We start from the raw sequence: 22,573 nt of genomic DNA on the forward strand, positions 1-22,573 counted from the left end.
ATTTAAAATAACTCAAATCTGCTTTTTGAAGAATCAATTCCCATTGCATTTGAATATTTTAGGGATATTAGATGCACACGTCTTTCATCTCAACTAAAAATAAATATCGATAACTATTTTTCAGTCAAGTGTTAGATACAACCTCCCATTATTTTGAGGTCAAAAATTTGAGCATCATGTAAATATTATGAGAGTAAATTTTTTCCTTATAGTACAAGTGCAAAAATGAGAAATATTTGCTGTTTAATCAGGCGTCTATATAAATGAGAGTCTATAAGTTCTTGAAATTAAATTATTTAAGACTAATGCTAATTCTAAGTGAATTTATGGTCAATGAGGTGGGATTGAATTAAGTGAAAAGTGAAAAGTGAAAAGTAAAAAGCGATCTTCTATTTGTTACTAGTCTGATAATTTTTTAACATTTGAATTTATAATTTTATATCATGATTTTATATATGCAGAATAAATAAATTACAATGGGCTGGATTAATTGAATACTGAAACATGAGACCCCTACTTTCATATTATAGTATAGATATATACGGTGATTCTGTTGTATTTCGTGGCTTAAATAAAAGAATTGATACTTGACTGAAAATAAAAATCCTTGCTCGATCATTCAAGCATCTAATCTAATCGAAGATTATATTTATATGGATGTGGGTCAAGTTGCATGAACCTTTTTAGCTCTCTCTCCTGACACTACGGTTGTTTTCTATCACCAACAGGGAAACAAAACGGTCAATTATACACTGTGTAGCTGCTCGGACTTATTATTCTAATTGGGAATTCATGGTTAGGGTTTAATAGAAGACTATCTCTTGATATTTCCAAATTATTCATTACTATTTTTAAATTATATTTCGGACTGGGGTGCCATCTTTTAATTTGTATTAAATGAAGGGAACAATTTCCGAGTAGGAGAAATTATTAAATTACGGGAATAAAGATCAATGATTAAACTAATCAACTAGCCAAGCTGTGCGTTGTTCATTAATGCATAAGCACTAATTACCAGGAACTGCGATACGTGGCGACATCCAAGCCAATTGTTTCTGGGTTCATCATTCAAATCTCGTAATATTTAACTATTAATCGATGGAGTCCTAAAAATACAAAAATAGGTGTAGCAGAAACAAACAAGAGCCAAAATCAAGAAAGTCAAAATTCAACAAAAGAAGAGAGAGTCCGCAATTCACTTCTTCTTACATATTTTTTTTTTAAATAGGTATGTCTTCCTGCATTAAAATGTAAGCATTCAAGAAATACAAAAATTCTTGCTAAAAAAAGAAAGGAATTTGACACTGCTATGATTTGCAGTAATCAAACAAAAACGACTTTCTGGTGAAACAATTTTACTAAGATGGTTTTCTTTTCTTTTTTTTTTTCCTCTCTTTTTTGAAATTAGGACCTCAAATGATTTTCTTAAGAAAATGAAACATAAATTTGAAGGTATCGACTGTAAAATTTAATTAAAGAACTACCCTTTTTTAAAACACCAATATAACGAAATCATCGACTTGCTCTTATCCTAAACGATAAATAAGTAGTTTTGTTAGTTTTTACTGAAATGACGGAATGTAATTCTTTAGTATACAATTGTGTTTCAATATGTGGATTATGATTTAGCATTAAATTCATTTATTTACTTTGGAGTTATGAAACTTGGATGATCAGAGATGGATTGAATCTCATTCAAACAAATCTATTTGTTAATGTCATGTGTCGGCGACTTCTCCTAAGGATGTGAGAACCATGTGTTACATTGATAATCGACAACTTAGGCTCAAGGAAGTTTTGGTGCTCTTATAGCATTACTTTTGGTGCTCTCATATCATCATAATTGATTGAAGCATAAACATGAAAATGAGAGAATGAGAAAAGAGTAATATTCCATGAGCACCCAGTAATTTTTCCTCTATCAAAACAATTGAAAAAAAATAATTCAAAAGCCGCTCAACAGAAGCTGAGCCCTAGCTACGAGGAGTCGCATTAGATCACCTAACTACACGTGCTTTGATGTGATGTGAAGTGAAGTGAGTCAAGTTACCATTGGCACGCACTGAAGAAGATAAAAAACACTGGACGGTCACCGACTCATGGCCACCGATACACAAACAAAGAAAGCAACGCACAACAATAATAATACGGATCCAAACATGAGAATTGGCCTTTTTCCGAAATCCAGAATCAGAAAAAGTGAAATGTTGCTGCCGGATATGTGGGGTCCTGTTCTACGAGAGTAAACATCAATATCTGCATTCTGCACGCGGGTATCTCGTGTAAATGGAATAGTGATGTTTCGCATTATATGTTGAGTAAATGGAATCCAACAAATTAAAACAAACTAAAAGCTCTCACGCTCATACGCATAGGCCATAGGGTTCGCGGCTGTGCCCTTTGCCTAGGGTTCCCCTCGTATTCCCTGCTTGGATCATGTGCTTCCTTGTCTATCATTTATCGTTTTTCTCTCCCAATCCCAGTACCCCAGTTGCTTTGGAAGGATTATGTTTTTCCCTTTTTATGACGTTTCTTATAATTGCAGCGAATCAATTAATAAGATTTCTCAACGTTTTCTAAAGTTTCAATTTCGAATGAATTTGCGATTTTCTGTCTGTGATACGATAAGATCATATTGGTTTTGTCTCTTTCCAACTTTACCGACACATCAATAAATAATAAAGTTTCATAATCTCGGAGTACCTTTGAATTGAGATTACCTCTTTCTTTTTTCCTCTAAAATTCAGTTAAAAAATAATGAGTTAAACTGCTGGCACCCCTTCAAAACTCTTATGAAACCCCTCACACTCACATTTACAATTTTAACCTTAATCGAACAAAGAGACATTAATTTCAAATTCTTTTTTTTTTTTTAATTTATTGTTAATATCCTAAAATGAGGCTTTCATTTACAAATAAACATTAAGATTGACGTCAGACTAATTCCACAAAAGAATGATTTGAATGAAATAAAAAAAGACTAATGTGATACAACTTGTTCTTGGCGAAGAATTAAAAGCTCTAGTTTCGATTTTATTCATCATTACTTTGTGCATGGTTATTCAACGTTGGTTTGGATATTCAATGAAACTGATTGTGGAAGAAGATGGATCTTTTAGTTTTGTTGTTTGCTTATGTATTTTTTATTTTATTTTTATGAACTATGTATGCATTTCTGATTGAAAGATAATCTCTCTCTCTTTTTCTTTTTAAAAATGTCAGATGATCTACTTATTAATAGAACAATGGTAAACTGATGTGTTTATTTATTTGAGTCATTTTTTAATAACAACAAAGATTCTAATGTTACTCAGAAGGTGAAAGAATAATTTTAAATTAAACTTCAAAAGTTCGATAGACAGAGAGAGAGATGGTCAAAATCTTACTGTAACTTATTAAGAGGGATGCGAGTAAGGTCATTAATGGAATTAGAATGGGTGCTTTTAGAGTGAAAAATTGTTTAAACTATTTTTTGTGGGGGTCTTAAGAATAGAGGTTGTATGAGCATATTTGAGGGGTCCCAACAGCACTACTCAAAAGAGATAAAAACTTGAGATAATCTATAATCGTAGAGAATCGTGAACTATGATCATTTAAAAATATAAAATGAACTTGTATTTTCCAAAAGGAAAAATGTTTCATCTTCACTTTTTTTTTTTTTTCGAAATTTGAATCCCGGCGCAAAAGGAAAAAAGAAGAAGTTTGATATGCATAGTAAGAATATACATATGATATCGGTAAAAGGTTAGATCAATTAGGGTCAATTCACTGGTCATGTCACATTCATTTTTCCCTTTTATTTATTTATTTATTTATTTGGGATCGTGAGGTCCTTCCCCCTTTTTGGACTATATACACTGTAGTTGCCAGTTGGCAAACAATTTGAAGATGAAGTTTTGATTTAAAAAAGAAAAAAAGAAAAGAAAAGGAATAGTTAAAATCATTACTCTAATAATCCAAGCATAATTCGCTTGATTTTACATATTTGTAAGCAAATGATTCATTGTAACCATCCACTAACCTCAGAAGATAAGACCTTCCGACTTTGCAGAGTCGTATTATATTCTTGTTCACAATGCATGCTTGATTATGGATTAAGCATCCGGATTTCGTTTTCTTGTTGACAATTAATGCATGCTTAATTATGATTTTAGCATCCATAATCTGGACCACTAATTAGGTCCTATTTGGGATTGAAAGCTACAACTGCTGAGAAAAAAAATTGTAATTATAAAATAAAAGTTAATAATATGTAGTAAATATAAATTTAAAACAGTAATCGTGATAAAATTATTAAAGATATCATATAATTGAAAAATCATATTAACTAAACTTTCAAGATATACTAGTTAGTGTTTACCAAACACTTTAGTACTATAACTTATAAGATACAACCGCTCAATCTCAATTTTAAACAGACCTTTAGCCTTAAAACCCTAACTATCCTCTAACAAAACTAATAATGCTTTAAACGAAAATAAGTGTGGATTATATAATTTATTTAATTTTCTCGTGTGTTTAATCAGCACTAAATTCCAATAAATGAAGAAAATTTTTGAATATTTTTCTAATTTAATTTTGAAAATTAAATAATTAATAGTAGTATTCCAAATAAAATATTTATTCTTCGTCAATATTCATCAATTTTTCCTTATAAAAGTATGTTTTACATAATTAATAATTATTTATTTATTTTCATCTGGATAAGAATGGAAAAAATCTACTATTAAATGATTTATTTCATTTTTCAAATTTTCTAAATTAATCAAGGGTAAAAATGACTATTTGTGTTAAAAATGGAGAAACAATGGTTTGTTGGGATATTTTACAAATTGTAGGATGTGATGAGATAAGCCAAAGTATAAGATGTAAGAAGCATTTTACCCGAAATTTGAATGATTTTAGTGCGAGATATCAAATCTATTGAGGACCCATTTGGAATTGAGCTTCAAATGTTGTAAGCGACTTCTTTCATCAGTTTTTGTAAAAATATAATATCTGGTAAATTTTTAAAAGTTTGCTTATTTCATAAACAATTGCTTCTAAAAACGGATATGAGTTGTTTTTAATGAGCAGTCACTACACTTTTTTAAAATTGATGTTATAACCTTAATATTTTTTAATAAAAAGATAATAATGTCTTATTTTCTTCATAAACCCCAATACTTAGATAAAATAATTTAAACTTGTGATTATTATCAAACTCTATACTCAACTTTTCAAATTCATAGCTACCACGATAATATAGTTTACCAAATACGAATCTACTTTTTAATGTATTATTATCCATGACAATCTCAAACTTGCATTTATACCAGATTTATTGTTATGTGGCTTATATATATGTTCAGTTGTTTTTCTAATTATTTGAAACTTGGGAGACTTTTAATTATATTCAAGAAAGTGTTTGAATAAATTGCATATACTTTTTTTTTCCATTTAAGAGTTTAAAAATTGATTTTAGAGTAAACATTGTTTAGTCCGTATATTTTAGTTTAAATGTCAGTTTAATGCTTATATTTTAGAAAAGACCTCAACACACCCCTGTTCTTAAATACGTTACATTCTTGCTCTTTTTTTTTTTTTTGCTTTTGCAGTAATACCTTTATTACAATATTCTTGACATTAACTAATTTACCTATTGAAAAACTTAATAATTTGTTAACAAATTAACTAATAAAAATCAATCTTAAAGAACTAGTGTTTTTAGTGCCCTTACAACAATCTTGCTAATTATTTATAAATAAATTAATACCAGTCAACTTTAAGTAATGTTTGACACCCTTACAACAATCTTACTAATGAATTATTTATATAAAAAATAATAATTTACAAAATTAATCCAAACAAACTAATAACAAAAAAAAAACACTAATTTTTATTTTACTTTTAAAGCGATTTGTTACAATTCCCCAGAATATTATTGTAAAAACAATAAAAGAGTAAGGGTAAGAGTATAACATATTTAATAGCAATGGTGTCTTGAGACTTTTTTTTTTAAGAGATAAGCACTAAACTGCCACTTAACTGAAAATATAAGGTTTAAACGAGTATTTACCCTTTATTTCATAAAAAAATTTTGATTTATGGGAAATAATTTGAATTAGTTTTAGATTAGCGAAAGAATATTTCATAACTTTATTTCTTTTAAAAGCGTAGTAAATTAATTTGGAACAAAATTTGATTCCCTATGAAGAGTTCGAATTAATTTTAGGGTTTAGGAATTGTAATAGGGTTAATTTATTATTATCGATCTTTTTTAATCAATAAAAATGTATTTCAAAAACTGTTTTTTTTTTTTTTTTTTTTTCTAACTCTTCTTAACGTCAGAGAAACGATAATGTTGTTTCCGAATAGAAACCCCACGCGAACCCCGACAATGCGAAAAATCATTTTTTTATTTTAATTTTTTGGCTTGTCCCAAGTTCAAGTGGGGAACCGGTCCCTGTTCTTAACATTAACGTTTCATTATATGGAGTCTAAATTTAAGTATGAAGAGAACTGCGGATCTTAGTCGTCAATTTGATCAAAATTGTAAGAATGCACATATAAGATAATTAATATTCTTGTAACATGAACACATCAATTCATTTGTCTATAATGCCGAAAACTTTCCTCCATTTACTCAAAACCAGCTTTACCAACTCCCCCACGTGTTAAGAAAGAAAAGAGACGACCAGGGCCCATGGGCCAGGCCAGTCAACGCAGTACTAAATAGACTCCCGAGTGCTGCCATCTAATTTAGCTAATTGTACGAGGCTTTAAAAATCGCACTAGAGAGGGCAGGGTGGCCCATTTTCTTCTTTTCTTTTCTTTTCAGATTTCATTCAAAAAAACTTTTTTCATTTGATCGTTACTTTTTGACTTGGGGCGGTGAATTTGTTCTATATTTATCGACTCCTTGATGTCGTGTGTGTGTCCAATATTGTTAATATTTTCTTTCAAGAAATTACCGGAACATGGCACCCCCCGTCCCCCCCCTATGAACATTTAAAACATTGGGTCCTCCAGTGACGTTATATTATGTATCTCGAATTAAAGACGAGCGATGGAAAAGATGAGAGAATAAGCGCAACGCATGCGCCAACCCACATCTTATCGCCTGGTTAATTGGTTTGTCCTTTTGCTTACAAATTGGTTGTGAATATTGCACGCCGTTGTTATCTTTTTGAAAAAAAAAAAAAAATTTAAAAAGATAGTTGATTTTATCCTTTCACGAATCTGAAATTATAGCTTTATATCAATATCTGTCTGCGAGTCCAGATGGTTGGATATCGAGCACCCGATCGTAAATTGGAAATTCCTTCTTCTTTTAAATTCCCTCATTTTCGGCCCTCTTGGAATACAAGCTAAAGCCAAAAGCATTACATGGACAGTCTGTTAAACTGCTTGGGATGGTCCTCCAATTGGGAATTGGTAATGAGTAGAGAATACAATCGTTGGAAAACGACACCAACGATGTTCATTGACAACATTTTTATGTCAAATCAGTCGCAAAGTGATCAACTATAAGGGTTAAGGACAAATTCCAAAATTCAAGGTAAGTAATAAGTTGAGAGAGAGAGAGAGGATTGATAATATCATTTCTCATTAAACCAAAAAAAAAAAAAATTATTACCATGGTGTTGCTCATGAACCAATTTTTTGGCTCCGCACTTGTCAATGGAGGCATCTTTAATTTACAAGGACATGTAGTACAATTTCGCAAGTTGGTCTCTCTGGGCTTTTTGGTATTTTGTCCCAAAAAAAAAGAAAAAGATAAAAAGGCCGTTGCACTTTTCTCTGTGCACCAAGTGGTAAGTGACTCGGTTACTCGCAATGGTCTCTTGTACTGACCTTATCAGTGTCTTTTCACCTGGGCACAAATCACTCATACCCTACAAGACTTGGTGGGCTCTAAACCATGTTTCCTACGCTCCGATCCATCATTCCTGGAACATAATAATAATTACTTAATCTCTTGCCCCTCGTCCCCCACGCCTGAACTCAAGACCTACAGGTGTTGTCGTGTTGAAGTTGCAAGGTGGAAATAATATTAGAATCTATGGTCTTATTCTTTCGTGAAAATAGTGTTGTCGAGGATTGGAACACTAGGAGTGCATAATGTGGCTTCACCTGTGTGTGTGTGTGTGTGTGTGTGTGTATGTGGGTGGTAATCAACTAAACAAGAACCAAATAAAAATTAAATAATCAATGGTAATAGATTGCAGGCCCACTCAGCTTAAACACATCTCACGATTCCACGTGCCTAGGCAGCCTACCAAAACTGTTAAGGCATGTTTGTTGGTGTACTTTTAGACAAGGCTACACTGCCTTGGGCTTCCCTCTGTGTTAAGGGCTTTGAGACAGTGGTCCATGTTCCGATGGGTGTCTTCGACTAGTTCGTACCATTGGGCTGTGACAAGTTGGATGTCCAAGTGAGCCCAAACACACGTCAATACAGCACGCCAACTGATGCCTTGTGGATTACACTCACTACTGAGTTGATACTCGAGGCCGAATTACGTATTGGTCGGTTAAAGGGGATCATAGAAATGGCTCTGGGCCTCTTGCCTTGCCTTGCGGCTTATGCGATCAAACTTTATCAGAAAACGAAACAAGAAACAGCAACCAAGATCACTTCTGCGACCGCTACTTGTGTCTCAAATGTCCGTGGTACTATGAGATAACAAGACTTTGTACGAAGTGATGCCCATTTCATTTGACATGATCATCATTGACAATTTTTTTCTTTTAATAATTACAACTAATAATATCCTTGTATTTTCAAAAGGGGGGAAAAATTGTTGTTCGAATTTGGATTAAATCAGTTGCCAGGAGTAGTGCAATAATTCAATCTGCGATAGCTAACCGAACCACTTGCAACAACAACACACCAACAATCTCATGAGCAAAATGACAAAAACCAGTTGAAAAGACGAAGAAAAAATAAACACTGAGAATCTTTGACAGTTTGCATACACCCGATGACCCGAAGCTAAGTTTGGTGCAGGAACAGAAACAAATTACGCAGCTTCAACGCTCGTGACGGCTGCTTTTGCGACATTTGGCAGAACTCCTTTGGCTTCCATTAACCGCCACATATACCAAGACCCAACAGACCGGTAAGGCTTCCACTTCTCACAGACCTCCTCCATTTTCAATGCCCCCGGCAACTCTTTCAACCCATACAAAACCTGCAGGCCTTTCCTCACTCCTAAATCGCCCACCGGCAACACATCCGGTTTGTGCAGTGAAAATATCATAAACATGTGCACAGACCACGCTCCAATACCCTTCACACTCGTCAACATTTTGAACATCGTCACATCGTCCATTTCTACAATTGACTCATCAGATAAAATCCCATCTGTATATTTCTCGGCCAGGTCACGAAGGTAGCTCGCTTTTCGATACGAGACTCCGATTTCCCGAAGCTGTTGAGGGGATACTGCCAAAACGGCATCGGGGAGGATGTTGTCCTCGCCGTTGAAAAGAGCGACGAACCGAGTGTAGATTGATTTCGCGGCTTTGTAAGCGAGTTGCTGATAAAGGATGCTTTTTGCGAGAGAGAGAAACGGCGATCGGGATGATTCGAACGTCGGTGGCCGGTGAGCGTCAATCAGTGTTGCCAAAAGAGGATCTTTGTCCCGTAAATGTCGTAAAGCGATATCGACTTCGCCTTTGAATGTTAGCGGTTTGAAAATTTTGGGTGAATTGTCGGAGTTTGTGCTGATGGCGGTGGCGACGGGAATTTCGGCGATCTTGGTGATGGGCGTGATGGTAGTGAGTTTTCGGATTTTTCGGGGTGGGAATGTGATTTTGGACGAGGCTGAGGGGTTTTGTGAAATATTGTCACTGGTGTGATTTGGTTTCTTCATTTGTGAGAGGGGGATGGACGGAGGGTGGGTGTCGTTCGTTTTGGTTGTTGGGCTGTGCAGGAAAATAGCCGCCACCGCGCGCTGCCAGGGTTAGGAAAGGGTAATCCTTCGTCATATGAAGAAGGGCAGTGGCCCACCATTTCGTAAACAATCCAAACGATCTCTCAGTTTGACCTAGAAACGCTGCCGTGTCATGCATATCTAGTCTTTCAATTTGAATTTGCTGTTGTCCGCTAGATCTAAATCAACGATTCTCACTCAATTGAAGATAGTTCTTCGTTTGACCAAGAAACGATGTCGTAGCATATACATCTAAATTCTATGTTTCAGCTTCACCTATTATTAGATTCTATATCGACGGCGGACTCTTAATTAATGAACATGCAACGATGTCACGGTAATTGAATTGAATTAAACAGCTAAATGATAAGTAAGGCACTAATCAGTCGTCAGCAAAATACAGTAAGCGATGAGAAGAAGCTAAACAATAGAAAGATAAGATATTGTCATAAACGATATGATGTCTAATAAAAAACAATATCGGATTTTTCAACAACTTTAATCTTTGTTTAATTAAAGATGGAACAATTATTCAAAATGAATGTCTTCTAAATATCGTCCCGGAGAATGATGCGTTAATTAATTAAATTAAAAAGAGAGAGAGAGAGAGAGAGAGAAAAAAAAAAGCGAGAGACCAACTCAAACACGAGAAAATATGAACGATGGATGTCTTGCTGAATAAGTTTCTAAAATTTGATGGTAAAAACAACTTCGAAACAAAAATACGACATTGTAGGATCGCTGTAAGATGACGTTGTTGTACTAAATCTGTAAAATGTCGTTAAAGTTGAACAACGCGACCATCTAGCCACTCTGTTTAAAGAAGAGTAAGACTCTGACATCTCCAACCTTGCTGGCTTGCTGCTTATCCAAATAGAATAACACACCCGCCACGTCTTCGCACGTGTCACTCCAGCCAGCTAAACTGATTAATCCAATTTCAGAGCTACGGCCTAGAATAACGTCTTGTAATCCCATTCCCACCGACCACTCCAATCAATCGATCAATCTCTTTGAAGCATTCCATCAAATCAATAATCATCCAAACACCAACACCGTCTCCGTCGATCGCAAAGTAACGAGAGGCAATGAGTTTTAGAGACGATAATGAAGAAGCGGCTAATCTCCGTAAGCCGTTTCTCCACACGGGGAGTTGGTACAAAATGGGCTCCAGACAGTCGAGTATCATGTCGTCATCGGCTCAGATGCTTCGTGACGGCTCCGTCTCCGTTGTCTTTTGCGTCCTCGTCGTCGCCCTCGGCCCCATCCAATTCGGTTTCACTGTATTTAATTCACCCTACCACTGTTGACAAATTGAAGCACATATAGCATCTGTTTATTCAATTTTTTGTTCTGATTTTTTTTTTCTTTTTGTTGCAGTGTGGCTACTCTTCACCTACGCAAGCCGAAATCATCAGCGATCTTAAACTTACAATTTCGGAGGTGTGACGATCATGTATTTCATTTTTTTTTTATAAAAAAAAATAAATTGTGTTATTAATTTCATTTTATTGCATACAGTTCTCTATATTTGGCTCTTTAGCCAATGTGGGTGCTATGGTTGGTGCAATAGCTAGCGGTCAGATAGCAGAGTACATTGGCCGAAAAGGGGTATCTAATCAAGTCATTCAATTTAATGTAACTGAAAAGTTGTTTCAAATACTTCCTACTGATTGCTGTAGCTTTATTTTGAACCGCAGTCCCTAATGATTGCTGCTGTTCCTAATATTATAGGATGGCTCATCATATCTTTCTCCAAAGTGAGTGATCATTGATAATCTGGCACTTGCTGATTATATATGCTATGCGAGTCTCTTTCCTTTTTTAACTTTTGTTCTGGGTTGTAGGATTCCTCGTTTTTATTTATGGGAAGGTTGTTGGAAGGATTTGGTGTTGGTGTAATCTCTTACACGGTAACTTTTTCTAGCTCTTTTGTAGTCTCTGTTTCCTTTAGAATATGTATTGCAAACAAGTTATGGTTTTGTCTTTGACATTGTCTAGGTGCCCGTGTACATAGCTGAGATAGCACCTCAAAATATGAGAGGAAGTCTTGGATCTGTCAATCAGGTTCATTCAATCTGTCTGATTCTTGTTTTGCTTCTTCTGTTAACAACAACGACTAGTTAGTTCAACAAATTCCTTTTATTTTTCTAGCTCTCAGTTACGATTGGAATTATGCTGGCGTATCTATTGGGGCTTTTTGTCAATTGGAGAGTGCTTGCGGTTTTAGGTAAGGCGATAGAAGTTACTTTAGGTCTTCCATACAGCAGAAAGACAGTTGTTGAGTGGTAGCAGTTAAATAGACTGTATATGCTTTCTCAGGACTTGAACAACATGGAAACCAAAAATGTTTGGAACTTCATGTGTGGGGTTTGCATAAACATCTTAGTTTACAAATTCCTTTCACCTCACTTTAAGTGCTGCCCATTTTCCAATGAATATTTCAAACATCTTAGTTTCTCTTAACTCTTCATAGCTTAAGTTCAACTGGACATTATTTGCATGCAAATAAGTTGATTAATTCGTAGTTTTTAATCAATGAATCATCTGCACTTCATGCAGGAGTTCTGCCATGTACATTGTTGATACCTGGATTGTTTTTCATACCAGAATCTCCTCGATGGCTGGTAGTAGAACTCTTTAAGATTAATTTTTCGTTTAAGAATTTTGTTGCCATTGTATCTTGGCTGATTTGTCTTGTTGGCATACAGGCTAAAATGGGGATGACCGAAGATTTTGAATCCTCTTTGCAAGTTTTACGAGGTTTTGATACAGACATTTCCATTGAAGTTAATGAAATCAAGGTGCTGAACTAGACTGACACCAATTTATTCCCGACACCTGAATGATATTTATGCCATATGGATTTAACGTGACAAACTGTGCATGAAAGTTTCAGATTATACTCTTAAGGCTGCAATCCTTGTGCAATTTTCATAAACTTACTATGTCTAAGCATGTACTATATGCAGAGGTCTGTAGCATCATCAAGCAGAAGAACCGCAATACGATTTGCCGAGCTTAAGCGAAAAAGATATTGGTTTCCTTTGATGGTAAACTGCTTCATCCTGGATTTTTTTGATGTGGTTTTCTTTGTGTTAGAAGTTTTAGAACTTCTAGTTTTAATGACGGTTCGTATGGTGCAGATAGGAATAGGATTACTGGTTCTTCAGCAACTCAGTGGCATCAATGGTGTTTTATTCTATTCCAGTAACATTTTTGCTAATGCTGGTAAGATCAATATTTCTTTGGATGTTATTTTACCAATCGTTGAGGCTTTAAACAGTACATATATTGAATAATTTTTAACATGAAGACTCCAAAATGTAGAAAACACACATTTGACAGTATACAATATGGGTTTGGCCATGAGATGTCACCCAGTCTCTTTGTCTGACATATACTCTGTATTATGACATGGAAAGAAGGAATCTTTTTTTTTTTTTAATTATTCCGTATGCTAGAGTTTGTATTATTGCAAGTTCCTGTCATCCTGTGTGACACTGGTACTCATACCCACTGAGCTCTACATATTAACTTCATTGTTTATGCAACATAAAAGAATTCTCCTTACCTCACTTTCCAACATCCTCATCCCAAGTAAATGGCATCACTGTTGGAATTTGAGTTGAGTTTGTTTGTTATGCATGCTAGAGTGGCACTGCTATTCTAAGTAATTGTTACAATGCCTGCATTAATAGCTTACAAAGCTGTATAAATTTGAACAGGGATTTCATCAAGTAACGTTGCTACATTTGGACTTGGGGTTGTTCAGGTAAAACGCGGTGTGCATGCAAAGTTATATTCCACTTACAGTATCAAACACAGCAAATGAAATTTGATCAGAATAATCTAATAAGATCCTGACAATGTTTGGAGGTTGTTGCCACTGGGGTCAATACATGGTTGATGGACAAAGCTGGCCGCAGGCTTCTTCTTTTAGTACGTTTGAACAAATTCTTCATTTGTTTTTATTTTTCAATTTTGAATCTGTAATCCTGTAAGAGAACGGATAAAATGAAAATAATTTTGAATCTGAAATATATTTTTGCAGATATCATCATCTGGAATGGCTGCTAGTTTTTTCCTTGTTTCAGTTGCATTCTTTTTGGAGGTCGGTCATGCAAATAGGTTCCATTTGTTCTTAATTAGCTTGAATGTGCGAAATATGTTAATCATCAGTTTTTAGATCTTACATGTCCTACTTGATACATTTTCCCAGTTTTCCTCTATTAATTGAGGATTGGCTTTTTCATACTCTGTTCTTCCTATTGTTTTTCTTCACCACTACCAGGGTTTTGTGTCAGAAGATTCTCGCTTTTATAGCATATTGGGGATATTGTCGCTTGTCGGTCTTGTGGTATGATATCTTCTGTATGCAGATTATAACTATATTTTTTGGGAATAATGCTTGTTTATTAAGGATTTATTAGTCATTGAACAAACGTTTTTTTCCCTTTTAATGCTTCCAGACTGTAGTGATTTCATTCTCTTTGGGAGTTGGAGCTATTCCTTGGGTTATAATGTCCGAGGTATGAAAAAAAATTGAATATCAAAATTTTTTTCACGTTTTTGTTCTTGAGATTTATTATGTATATTTCTGGGGCACGAGATTTATTGCACTGAGCCATTGATGGGGGTGATGAGTTGTGGCTGGTGGTTTTCATAGGCCTCTGAACTTGGAAAACCGAATCAGTGATAGCTGTTAGCATTTGAAATCATATACACACTTTTGGTAACTCTCTGCCACCCTATATCATTCAGCACATAGATCTGCTTAGTGCAGGGCTGGAATGATTGCTTTTGGTGAACCTATTCCTTTCTTGACGGGTAGAGGGAACAAAAAATTGAAATGGAATAACTGAAGTCTCGTGCTGCCGCTCGAACATGGGTTTACCTTTAACAAAGACTAAGATTTAGCTGACCTAAATATTTGTTAATATTTTATTTTCTTAAGGCTACTAAATTGGGGCTGCTTTACAATATTCTATACTCGTTTCAAATTTCAGATACTTCCAGTGAATATCAAGAGCCTTGCTGGCAGTGTTGCAACGTTGGCAAACTGGCTGGTATCGTGGATTGTCACAATGACTGCAAATTTTCTGTTAGATTGGAGCAATGGAGGTAGCTCTCACTTTCTCTCTCTCTCTCTCTCTATTTATGTCTGTTCTGTGGGTTTTATATTTGTTAAGTGTGGTGGATGGGACAATCTTTAATTTTTGATGAGTGCGGTGTCTTCATTGTCAACAGGCACCTTCTTGATTTACGGGATAGTGTGTGCTTTCACTGTTGCTTTTGTGTCTCTCTGGGTTCCTGAAACCAAAGGAAGAAGTCTGGAAGAAATTCAGTTTTCCTTCAGATAAAATTGTTGGCTTGCACTTGTAATAAAGAGCTTCTGCACTCATGGTCCTAATCCTTCCCAAATATATGTCAATGCGCTTTTATTTGTGCGAATTGCTTCCATCATTGCACCATAGTTCATTGTATCATCTGTAGGGGCGGTCTACGACAGTTGCTTTGTGGTGTTGTTGAAGGGGAAAAGGAAAGAACAATGGATAAATTACTCTTTTTCACTGGAACATTATGTAATAGTAAATAATTATCTCCAGTTTTGTGGATAAAAAGAGTTATTCATATAAATTCAAAAAAGGGGGAAAAAAAAGAAAAAGCAAAAGGAGTTATTTATTTCACTTGACAACTTAAAGCAGTGGTACATAATACAGATAATGTGATAATAAATGTTGATAAGGAAAGCGGGGGAGGATTTTCTGTTTTCTTTTCAGGATGGTGTGAATTGTCCATCTGCGTGGAGAGAAGCAAGGAATTGTTTGAGACACCTGTTGTAGGCACAGGGTCGTTCCAAGTGAACCAAGTGACCTGCCTTCTTTATTCCCTGAAATGTGACATGATCTGCCCCCAGTTGCCTGTCATCAACCATGGAAAGCCATCTTTTAGAATTGATTACTGACTTACTTTTATAATTATTTTGACCATTTGGTTGGTCAGTGGGTTGGTGGTTGTTAATGATCTTAATCAGCTTATTAAAGTGTAACTAGTGAATCAATCAAGCGGCCGGTGTATATAATCTGACGTACTCTTTCATGTTGTGGGCGAGCTCCACATTGAATATTTGATCATCCTCACCCCACAAGAGATGCACTCTCTGCAAAATTTGTCAAGTAAAAATGTCATTTTCTGGAGAAATATAGGAAGAGAAAGAGAGGCAGTAATTGAGCTACCTGTGGAAAATTCGGGACGGTGGGATCCTTGTTGCTGATTAACAAACCCTCCAAGAGTTCAGCCCTCTCCTTCCTGTTGGCGAACATCACCTGTCATTGCAATCTCCAACACATTAATAATGGTCATTGCTCCCTGGCGTATCGTTGAACTACATTATAGTTATGACTAGGATCAAGATTCTTTTATGATTTGATCATATTTTGAGTAAATAAATTAATTATTGATTGGTTATTAATAAATAAAAAAATAAAAGAAGTTAAATCTTACTACTAAAAGACACATGATAAAATTATTAAAAACTCAATAATACTCATATCAAAAGAGGATCATGTTCCGCACTAGTTGTGGGGTGCCTAGTAGTTGAGCTAAAATCATTTATTGTTGTTATCACCACACTACCGGTCCTCACCCAGTTGCGGAAGCGATTCTAGAATTACAAAAATACGAAACACTAAATTGACCGACGAACTGCTTAGAATGGCTAATCTTTTTCACCCATCTCTAAGCTTCCAACATCAAGGGCCACTGTAGTTGAGTAACTTATTGCACTGCCCTTTCACATCTCAATTACTTTCTTCTTGATGTACGTACTTTGATCTTATCAGAATCGTAACCAAGAAATACGACTCAAATTGGTTTGTAAATATGTGCTATTTCGCTTGTACATCCTGTTGAAGCCATGCTCATATATGCACCATCAAGTAATGCGCCTAATGGGTGGGCTTGAAGGGAACAAAACAAAAGATGAACGAGATGTTTACAAAAACAATGATAACCTAGCTTAGATAAACAAAAGCTTCAATTATCGATTTAACTCGGTCTGAGCAATTGTGCAAGCTCTACCTAACTGGTGCTGTTAGCTAGTCATGGTAGTCAATTATGCCATAAAAAAATTAAAAACAAAAATTGTGATTTCAAGTCATGCAAAGAGCAATTCTCAAAATAAAGACACATGGTGTTATGAACTTAAAAAGAAAAAACAGCATTTAATTGTACAGATAACAAAAGACGCAAAAGGAAATTAAGGGTAAAAAATTAAATATATACATACACACAGAGAAATAAGAATGGTGCATATTGATTACCTCAAGGAAATCTTTGTAAAGGCAACTGGGGAACCAGAGCTTCTTGTAGGTAGCAACAGAGAGAAGTGCTTTCAATCCCTTAACAGAATTAGGCAGCAACAACTCCGAAGAAGAAGAGACGCCGAGCCTGTTTAAATTAGTCTCATTGATGGAGTCAGTCATGGCCAAAATCGAACCAGACACCACCATGGCTTGAACCAAGTTTGGATACAATTCAGCCACCTTAAAACTAACCATGCCCCCATAACTAAACCCTACAAGCACACACTTATCCACCCCGAGTTTTGCTAAACCCGTTGCCAAACACTGAGCTTGAAAAGTTGGCGACCGGTCGGCTTCGTCAGTGATAGAGCCACCAAAAAATAGAAGGTCGGGGATATAAACCGAGTATTTTTTGGTTAAGGCACCCACTTGGAATTGCCATGTGACAATCCCTTCAGCTGCAAAGCCATGCACAAGAACAACAACTGGTTTGCTTGGTTTCTTCAGTGCTTCTTTTTCGATGATCTTTTCACCTTTCTTTGGTTTTTCTATGGTTTCACGCGGAACCCAGAAGTTCATCGTAGTGCCTGGCTCGATTTCTACTGCGTGGGGTTGCACTCCAGCCATCTTCATCAGTCCTTGCAGTAATGGCCTCTGGGCTGCCACTAAGTTCACCATTTTTCCAATTTGCTTCTTGATGATCAAGTACACAGCAGCACTAGTCCCCAAGAGATTCTAAATAAAGAGAGGGCGAGGTTTAAAAACTAAACGTGAATAAGGCAGGTTTGGTGACGGGTTGTTATCTGCTGTCAATATAAAAATATAAAGGAGATCTTTTAATTTACTTCAAATTTCTAGGAATGCAGAACATTTCTATACGTGGTTCGATAACTTGAGTCTCGTATGAATTCATTGAGTGTTGTTATAGGTAAGATGATGGGCAGCGCATTTGAATACGACACACACATCTATAGGTAAAATGATGACTTCGTGGGCTAACGCGAATCTTATTTAAAGATATATGTATAACATTAATCTTGCACGAAATCTTAAAATCTTTTGCTAACATTTTGCGTAGTTAGATTTGTTTAACTATTTGTCATTTGTTTACTTTAAAGGGTTTGAAATAGTTTATAGGATTGGCGTCCAAGGTTGTTTGATTTTGATCAACTACACCGCCTAATCGCCATCGCATGTTTGTTTGCTAACCCATAATAAACCAGTCAATTAATGATATTTGACTCTCTTTTATATAATATATGTTAAATGTGACGTTTGCAGGTTTATTGAAGCCTTGACCAATTCTACACTCCCATTCTGACCTTTCTTCAAACAGATTCGGTTCTGCCATCATCCATTTTCCTTTCCCAAGTCAGAAAAAAAAACCCCCGCAGTAGTTAAAGATCATTTTGATTTTCAAATCTCTTTATCTCGCACTCAACTCCTATTATAATTCAAACACAGGCAATCACGCTCGCAAAACACATATACATGCAACCAGCCTAGCCACGTCATTTTTAAGGTATGTTAATTTATCACTACTGTCAAGGACTTAAGACTGCTCTCAACAAATTAAATTTCAAGTTGCTATTTGCTGAAAATGTTTTGAGTCTGAGCATCGCATGGTGGGGGGTGTGACAGGGTAGGGTGAGACCCCATTTGCTTTATAGACTTTTGTGGATGATCAGCATGATCCGTGAGAAGCCCAGAAACTATGAATGGTTTAATCGAGGCCCACTCTCGCTAGAAAACAATCCAAAAAATCAAATTAACTCCTCCGTATCACACACAGCTGCAATGCGAAAGCAATAAGAAATTCGTGAGTATGCTAGCTTCTTCCATTTACATTAAGTCGAGGTTCACTGATTCAGCACTGCGACATGAACAAATCAGACAAGGAACATAACAATAAAACAAACGCACTAATTCAGTCAACACAAAGTCAAATCATTCTCTCACTAAAGAACACTCAAAACCACTCGGATCCGAGTAGGCTCTCTGTCATAGATAAAATTGGTCCAATGGCTGCTTTACATAAATATTACACACACACACACACACACACACTCATTGTAGTGTCAAATACAGTGACGTCTATTTGAGCTGTGAGTTGCTGTCTAAATTTCTTTGTGATCTTGTGACGAAATGCTTGTATTATAGTCTATAGAAAGTCTTCATGACTCTTCCAAGTTGTGGTGTACTGTTTGCTCGTAAACAGTATGTGCTTCGGCGATTCAAACTTCCCAACCCCATGTCTTGTCTGGATTCCTTCTGCCTTCAGTTGTATGGTTCTCGAGTTGGTTCTGTTCTGATTTGTACGAACAGATGTAATGTATTGCTCATTAAATAATTATAAGATAAATGGTGAATAGTGGAATGGGGAAAGACAAAATAATCACAACACATCATGTAATACGTTACTTATAAAAGCTCCTAATATAAAGCACCTGCTTATACTTTATCACTTCACATATATATCCGCTTCAGCAACTTATAAATTAACCCGATTTCTAGCAAGGTTTGAGTCTTAGTTGGCCATTGACATCCTATGGAAAGTCTATAAACTTTTTGTCTGCTTATTTGAAGAGAAAACACCTACGTTCCGAGCATAATTTACTGTAATTCTTTCTGCCAAGCACTGAAACCTAACTATGATCACTACTTAAAAAATTTTAATTAAAGAAATTTTAATTAATGTCTTCTCTTGCCAGTCACAACACTTATATTATCTTATTTTTTTGACGTGTACCAGATTGCATGATAGAACGTAAATCAAATCAGTAGAAGCCTATGAAACATCATTTGTGGAATCCTATAATTTTCAAGTTGAATTCTCCCGCGTTCTCTGAATGGAGAGTCCTCTCGGATATGTCGCATGGTTTTAGAATGGATTCAAAATTTTAAGTTTTCAACATGGTATGAAAAAAGATGATCTGGCAGTACAAGGTCAAGGTGACACATCACTACCTGTTACAGACTAGTGTAGTGCATTAGGCCAATCGGACGGTCAGATTTTTCTCCTGACAGCCAATCAAATAGGACAAGTTCATGACCATCACGGTCTGACTCCACAGTGTCCCTGCTCCGGCTCAGAGATATACATTGTAACGTTTATGGACTTTGTGATTGGACTATCGGATTTTTCAAACAGAATCATATGCAATATTGAACCAGCAGCTACGCTACTCTTATGAAATTCAGTAATGCATAAAATAAAAAAATCATTATAACAAAGAGTTGCATTAACTGTACCCTCAGGCTCAGTTGATTATAATAATTAAAACTCCGAGTTCATGTGATACTATATATAATTATAATAGTACAAACTAGCTAGAAGTAATTCTAGTCCTACAATATGATCATATAACATCAAACTGGTTAAAAGGGTAGTGCTCCAACTCCCATCATTGCCGTCCATCAAGATCATTGGGCACCATCTAGCTAGCTCCATCAGTGTATGAGAAAGCCAACTAACAGAAAGGTTTAGCCAAAAAAAGCTAAAGAACTTAAAAGAGGAAAGCAACTAAGAACATAGAATTATCCCATTTTCACTCCATCTATGAAAGAACTAAGACGGAGATAACCAAAAAAAAAAAAGATTAAAGAAAGAAAGCAACAGAAAAGTAAAAGAATTTGACGAGACAAGGCGCACATAACAACCATCACCATCGAAAACGTATTCAACATCATCCTGGCGATGCACGTTATAAAGTCATTTGAAGATCTTGATCTTGATCTTGGCCGTTAAAGTAGTATAATATGCTTTCATCTTGTAAAGTCATGGACAAGACCGGGCCTGTCTGCTACATTGAGTCTCCAAGAAAGGAAGGGAACGCCCGTATCAGAAGTTTGATCACTGTCTTCAATGAACCTAAATTCATTTGCAGGAGAAAAACAAGGCATTTTTTGCGACTGCGCTTGTTGAACTTGAACCCATGAATTGTTGTAATAGCCATGTGGCTGCTCCGCTGCTGACGCGATGTTTGAGCTGTTTGCATTTGCTGCTGTGGCTCTTCTCTCTTCCTTCTTGAACCGAATTCCACAAGCATTGCATAGTGACTGTAAAAATAAATTTGCTTTCAATCGTAAAACAGACCAATCAAAATAAATAAATTAGCACAAAAAAATTATATATATATATAGATACCTTTGGGCCTCGAGGACCGTTTCTCCAAAGCGGTGTAGAAGTGGTGTCACAGTTAGCACAACGGCGGGCGAGGAGGGGATCATTGCCGGAGCTGCTACTAATGGTGTTACTACTATTATTGCCACCGCGACTGGTCTTATGATTTTGTTGGGCTGTATTGTACGGCGAATTTTTGGTATGCAAAAAATCCCAACAAAAGTCTGTCATGCAATTAGAAGCTGAGCGTCTTTGATCATGGCGGATCCGCTTCTCATCGTCTTCGGATAAACGAGTGGACGGGGTGCCTAAAGAGAGAGTACAATCAACGGAAGAAGGAGACATGAAAGCGTACATGTCTGTTTCATCGTAAGATTTGTGGTTAGGCATTGAAAATAGCATGGAAAATGAATTGCTTTGGCTTGGATACAGACCGCTTGAACATGAACATGATGATCCAACCATATTTCCATGAGAGCTACTGCACCTATGCATCATTACTTTTTTTTTTTTTTAATATCTTTTTCCTCCAATTAAAAAAAATAGCGAAACGAATATATGATATGAGGAACAAGAAAGAAGAAGAAAGAGAGGTGTCTGTAACTGCAAATAGTAAAAGGAAGAAGCAGAGAGTAGAAGCCAAATAGTAAACTGAGAGCAAAGGGATATAATAATTAGTATAGCGTTTGAATGAGAAGAAACTTGAAAGAGAGAGCTTCAGGGGCGATAGTGAATGGTACGAGAGTTGGTTGTGTGTCTGGTAGCTTTATAAGCTAATAAGAGGGCGAAATAACAGTCAGCCCCTGCAGTCCACGTTGTCGTGAAATGCAATTGGAGAGATATGCATACGTATATAGTAAGAGGGGTTATAAAGACACAGAGACAGAGATGGACCCAGGTTGCATGTTATATACTCAGAGAGAGACAGAGATTAAAGTATTATATTAGAGAGAGACTCTGAGAGAGAGAGAGAGAGAGAGAAAGAGGAAAAAAATAAAAAGAAAAAGAAAAGTCAGTGACTGAGACTGAGACTGAGTCAGTTTAGAGTTTAGTAGTGGTAGGGTATTGGCAAGTGTACATTGCAACTGTACACATTACGTGTATGTAATATTATCCTCTACCACTCACTACAAAGTACAATTGCAAACTTGCTGCATTACAAGTTCAATTTATAGCCACGACCCGCGAGAGCGTCAGCAGCCGAGCCGGCAAAGCCCCAGTCG

General features: G+C 35.9%; 4 protein-coding genes across 4 annotated transcripts; 1 reads left to right on the forward strand and 3 right to left on the reverse strand.

Moving 5' to 3' along the window:
- Nucleotides 1–8,820: 8,820 nt before the first annotated feature.
- On the reverse strand, nt 8,821–10,145 carry LOC102629620 (DNA-3-methyladenine glycosylase 1). The gene has a single exon (XM_006466740.4). It carries the CDS (start codon nt 9,858–9,860, stop codon nt 9,006–9,008), a length of 855 nt encoding a protein of 284 aa, XP_006466803.1. The 5' UTR covers nt 9,861–10,145; the 3' UTR covers nt 8,821–9,005.
- A 521-nt stretch (nt 10,146–10,666) lies between these two features.
- Nucleotides 10,667–15,610, forward strand: LOC102629048 (sugar transporter ERD6-like 6). The gene is made up of 18 exons (XM_006466738.4): nt 10,667–11,203; nt 11,301–11,363; nt 11,442–11,531; nt 11,621–11,680; nt 11,768–11,833; nt 11,922–11,987; nt 12,075–12,150; nt 12,483–12,547; nt 12,632–12,724; nt 12,893–12,973; nt 13,067–13,151; nt 13,649–13,695; nt 13,800–13,862; nt 13,975–14,034; nt 14,215–14,280; nt 14,393–14,452; nt 14,930–15,044; nt 15,171–15,610. Exons 1-18 carry the CDS (start codon nt 11,009–11,011, stop codon nt 15,281–15,283), a joined length of 1,464 nt encoding a protein of 487 aa, XP_006466801.1. The 5' UTR covers nt 10,667–11,008; the 3' UTR covers nt 15,284–15,610.
- LOC102629335 (uncharacterized) lies at nt 15,585–18,177 on the reverse strand. The gene is made up of 4 exons (XM_006466739.4): nt 17,246–18,177; nt 16,160–16,249; nt 16,016–16,083; nt 15,585–15,844 (listed from the first exon to the last, which is right to left on the reverse strand). The coding sequence occupies exons 1-4, from the start codon at nt 17,903–17,905 to the stop codon at nt 15,700–15,702; spliced, it is 963 nt and encodes a 320-aa protein (XP_006466802.1). The 5' UTR covers nt 17,906–18,177; the 3' UTR covers nt 15,585–15,699.
- A 2,272-nt stretch (nt 18,178–20,449) lies between these two features.
- On the reverse strand, nt 20,450–22,573 carry LOC102628775 (GATA transcription factor 18-like). The gene is made up of 2 exons (XM_006466737.4): nt 21,375–22,573; nt 20,450–21,286 (listed from the first exon to the last, which is right to left on the reverse strand). The coding sequence occupies exons 1-2, from the start codon at nt 21,846–21,848 to the stop codon at nt 20,993–20,995; spliced, it is 768 nt and encodes a 255-aa protein (XP_006466800.2). The 5' UTR covers nt 21,849–22,573; the 3' UTR covers nt 20,450–20,992.

The sequence above is a fragment of the Citrus sinensis genome, chromosome 7, assembly GCF_022201045.2.
Source record: "Citrus sinensis cultivar Valencia sweet orange chromosome 7, DVS_A1.0, whole genome shotgun sequence".
Lineage (NCBI taxonomy): Eukaryota > Viridiplantae > Streptophyta > Magnoliopsida > Sapindales > Rutaceae > Citrus > Citrus sinensis.

What these genes read in the sequence shown, in the direction of transcription:
- LOC102629620 (XM_006466740.4), bottom strand. Translation starts at nt 9,860, where the DNA reads ATGAAGAAACCAAATCACACCAGTGACAATATTTCACAAAACCCCTCA.
- LOC102629048 (XM_006466738.4), top strand. Translation starts at nt 11,009, where the DNA reads ATGAGTTTTAGAGACGATAATGAAGAAGCGGCTAATCTCCGTAAGCCG. An exon ending in TCATCATATCTTTCTCCAAA is followed by an intron (nt 11,681 to 11,767) that starts GTGAGTGATCAT and finishes TCTGGGTTGTAG; the next exon opens with GATTCCTCGTTTTTATTTAT. An exon ending in CTTGGGTTATAATGTCCGAG is followed by an intron (nt 14,453 to 14,929) that starts GTATGAAAAAAA and finishes TTCAAATTTCAG; the next exon opens with ATACTTCCAGTGAATATCAA.
- LOC102629335 (XM_006466739.4), bottom strand. Translation starts at nt 17,905, where the DNA reads ATGGTGAACTTAGTGGCAGCCCAGAGGCCATTACTGCAAGGACTGATG. An exon ending in TTTACAAAGATTTCCTTGAG is followed by an intron (nt 16,250 to 17,245) that starts GTAATCAATATG and finishes TTGCAATGACAG; the next exon opens with GTGATGTTCGCCAACAGGAA. An exon ending in CTCGCCCACAACATGAAAGA is followed by an intron (nt 15,845 to 16,015) that starts GTACGTCAGATT and finishes GGTTGATGACAG; the next exon opens with GCAACTGGGGGCAGATCATG.
- LOC102628775 (XM_006466737.4), bottom strand. Translation starts at nt 21,848, where the DNA reads ATGATGCATAGGTGCAGTAGCTCTCATGGAAATATGGTTGGATCATCA. An exon ending in ACGGTCCTCGAGGCCCAAAG is followed by an intron (nt 21,287 to 21,374) that starts GTATCTATATAT and finishes TTATTTTTACAG; the next exon opens with TCACTATGCAATGCTTGTGG.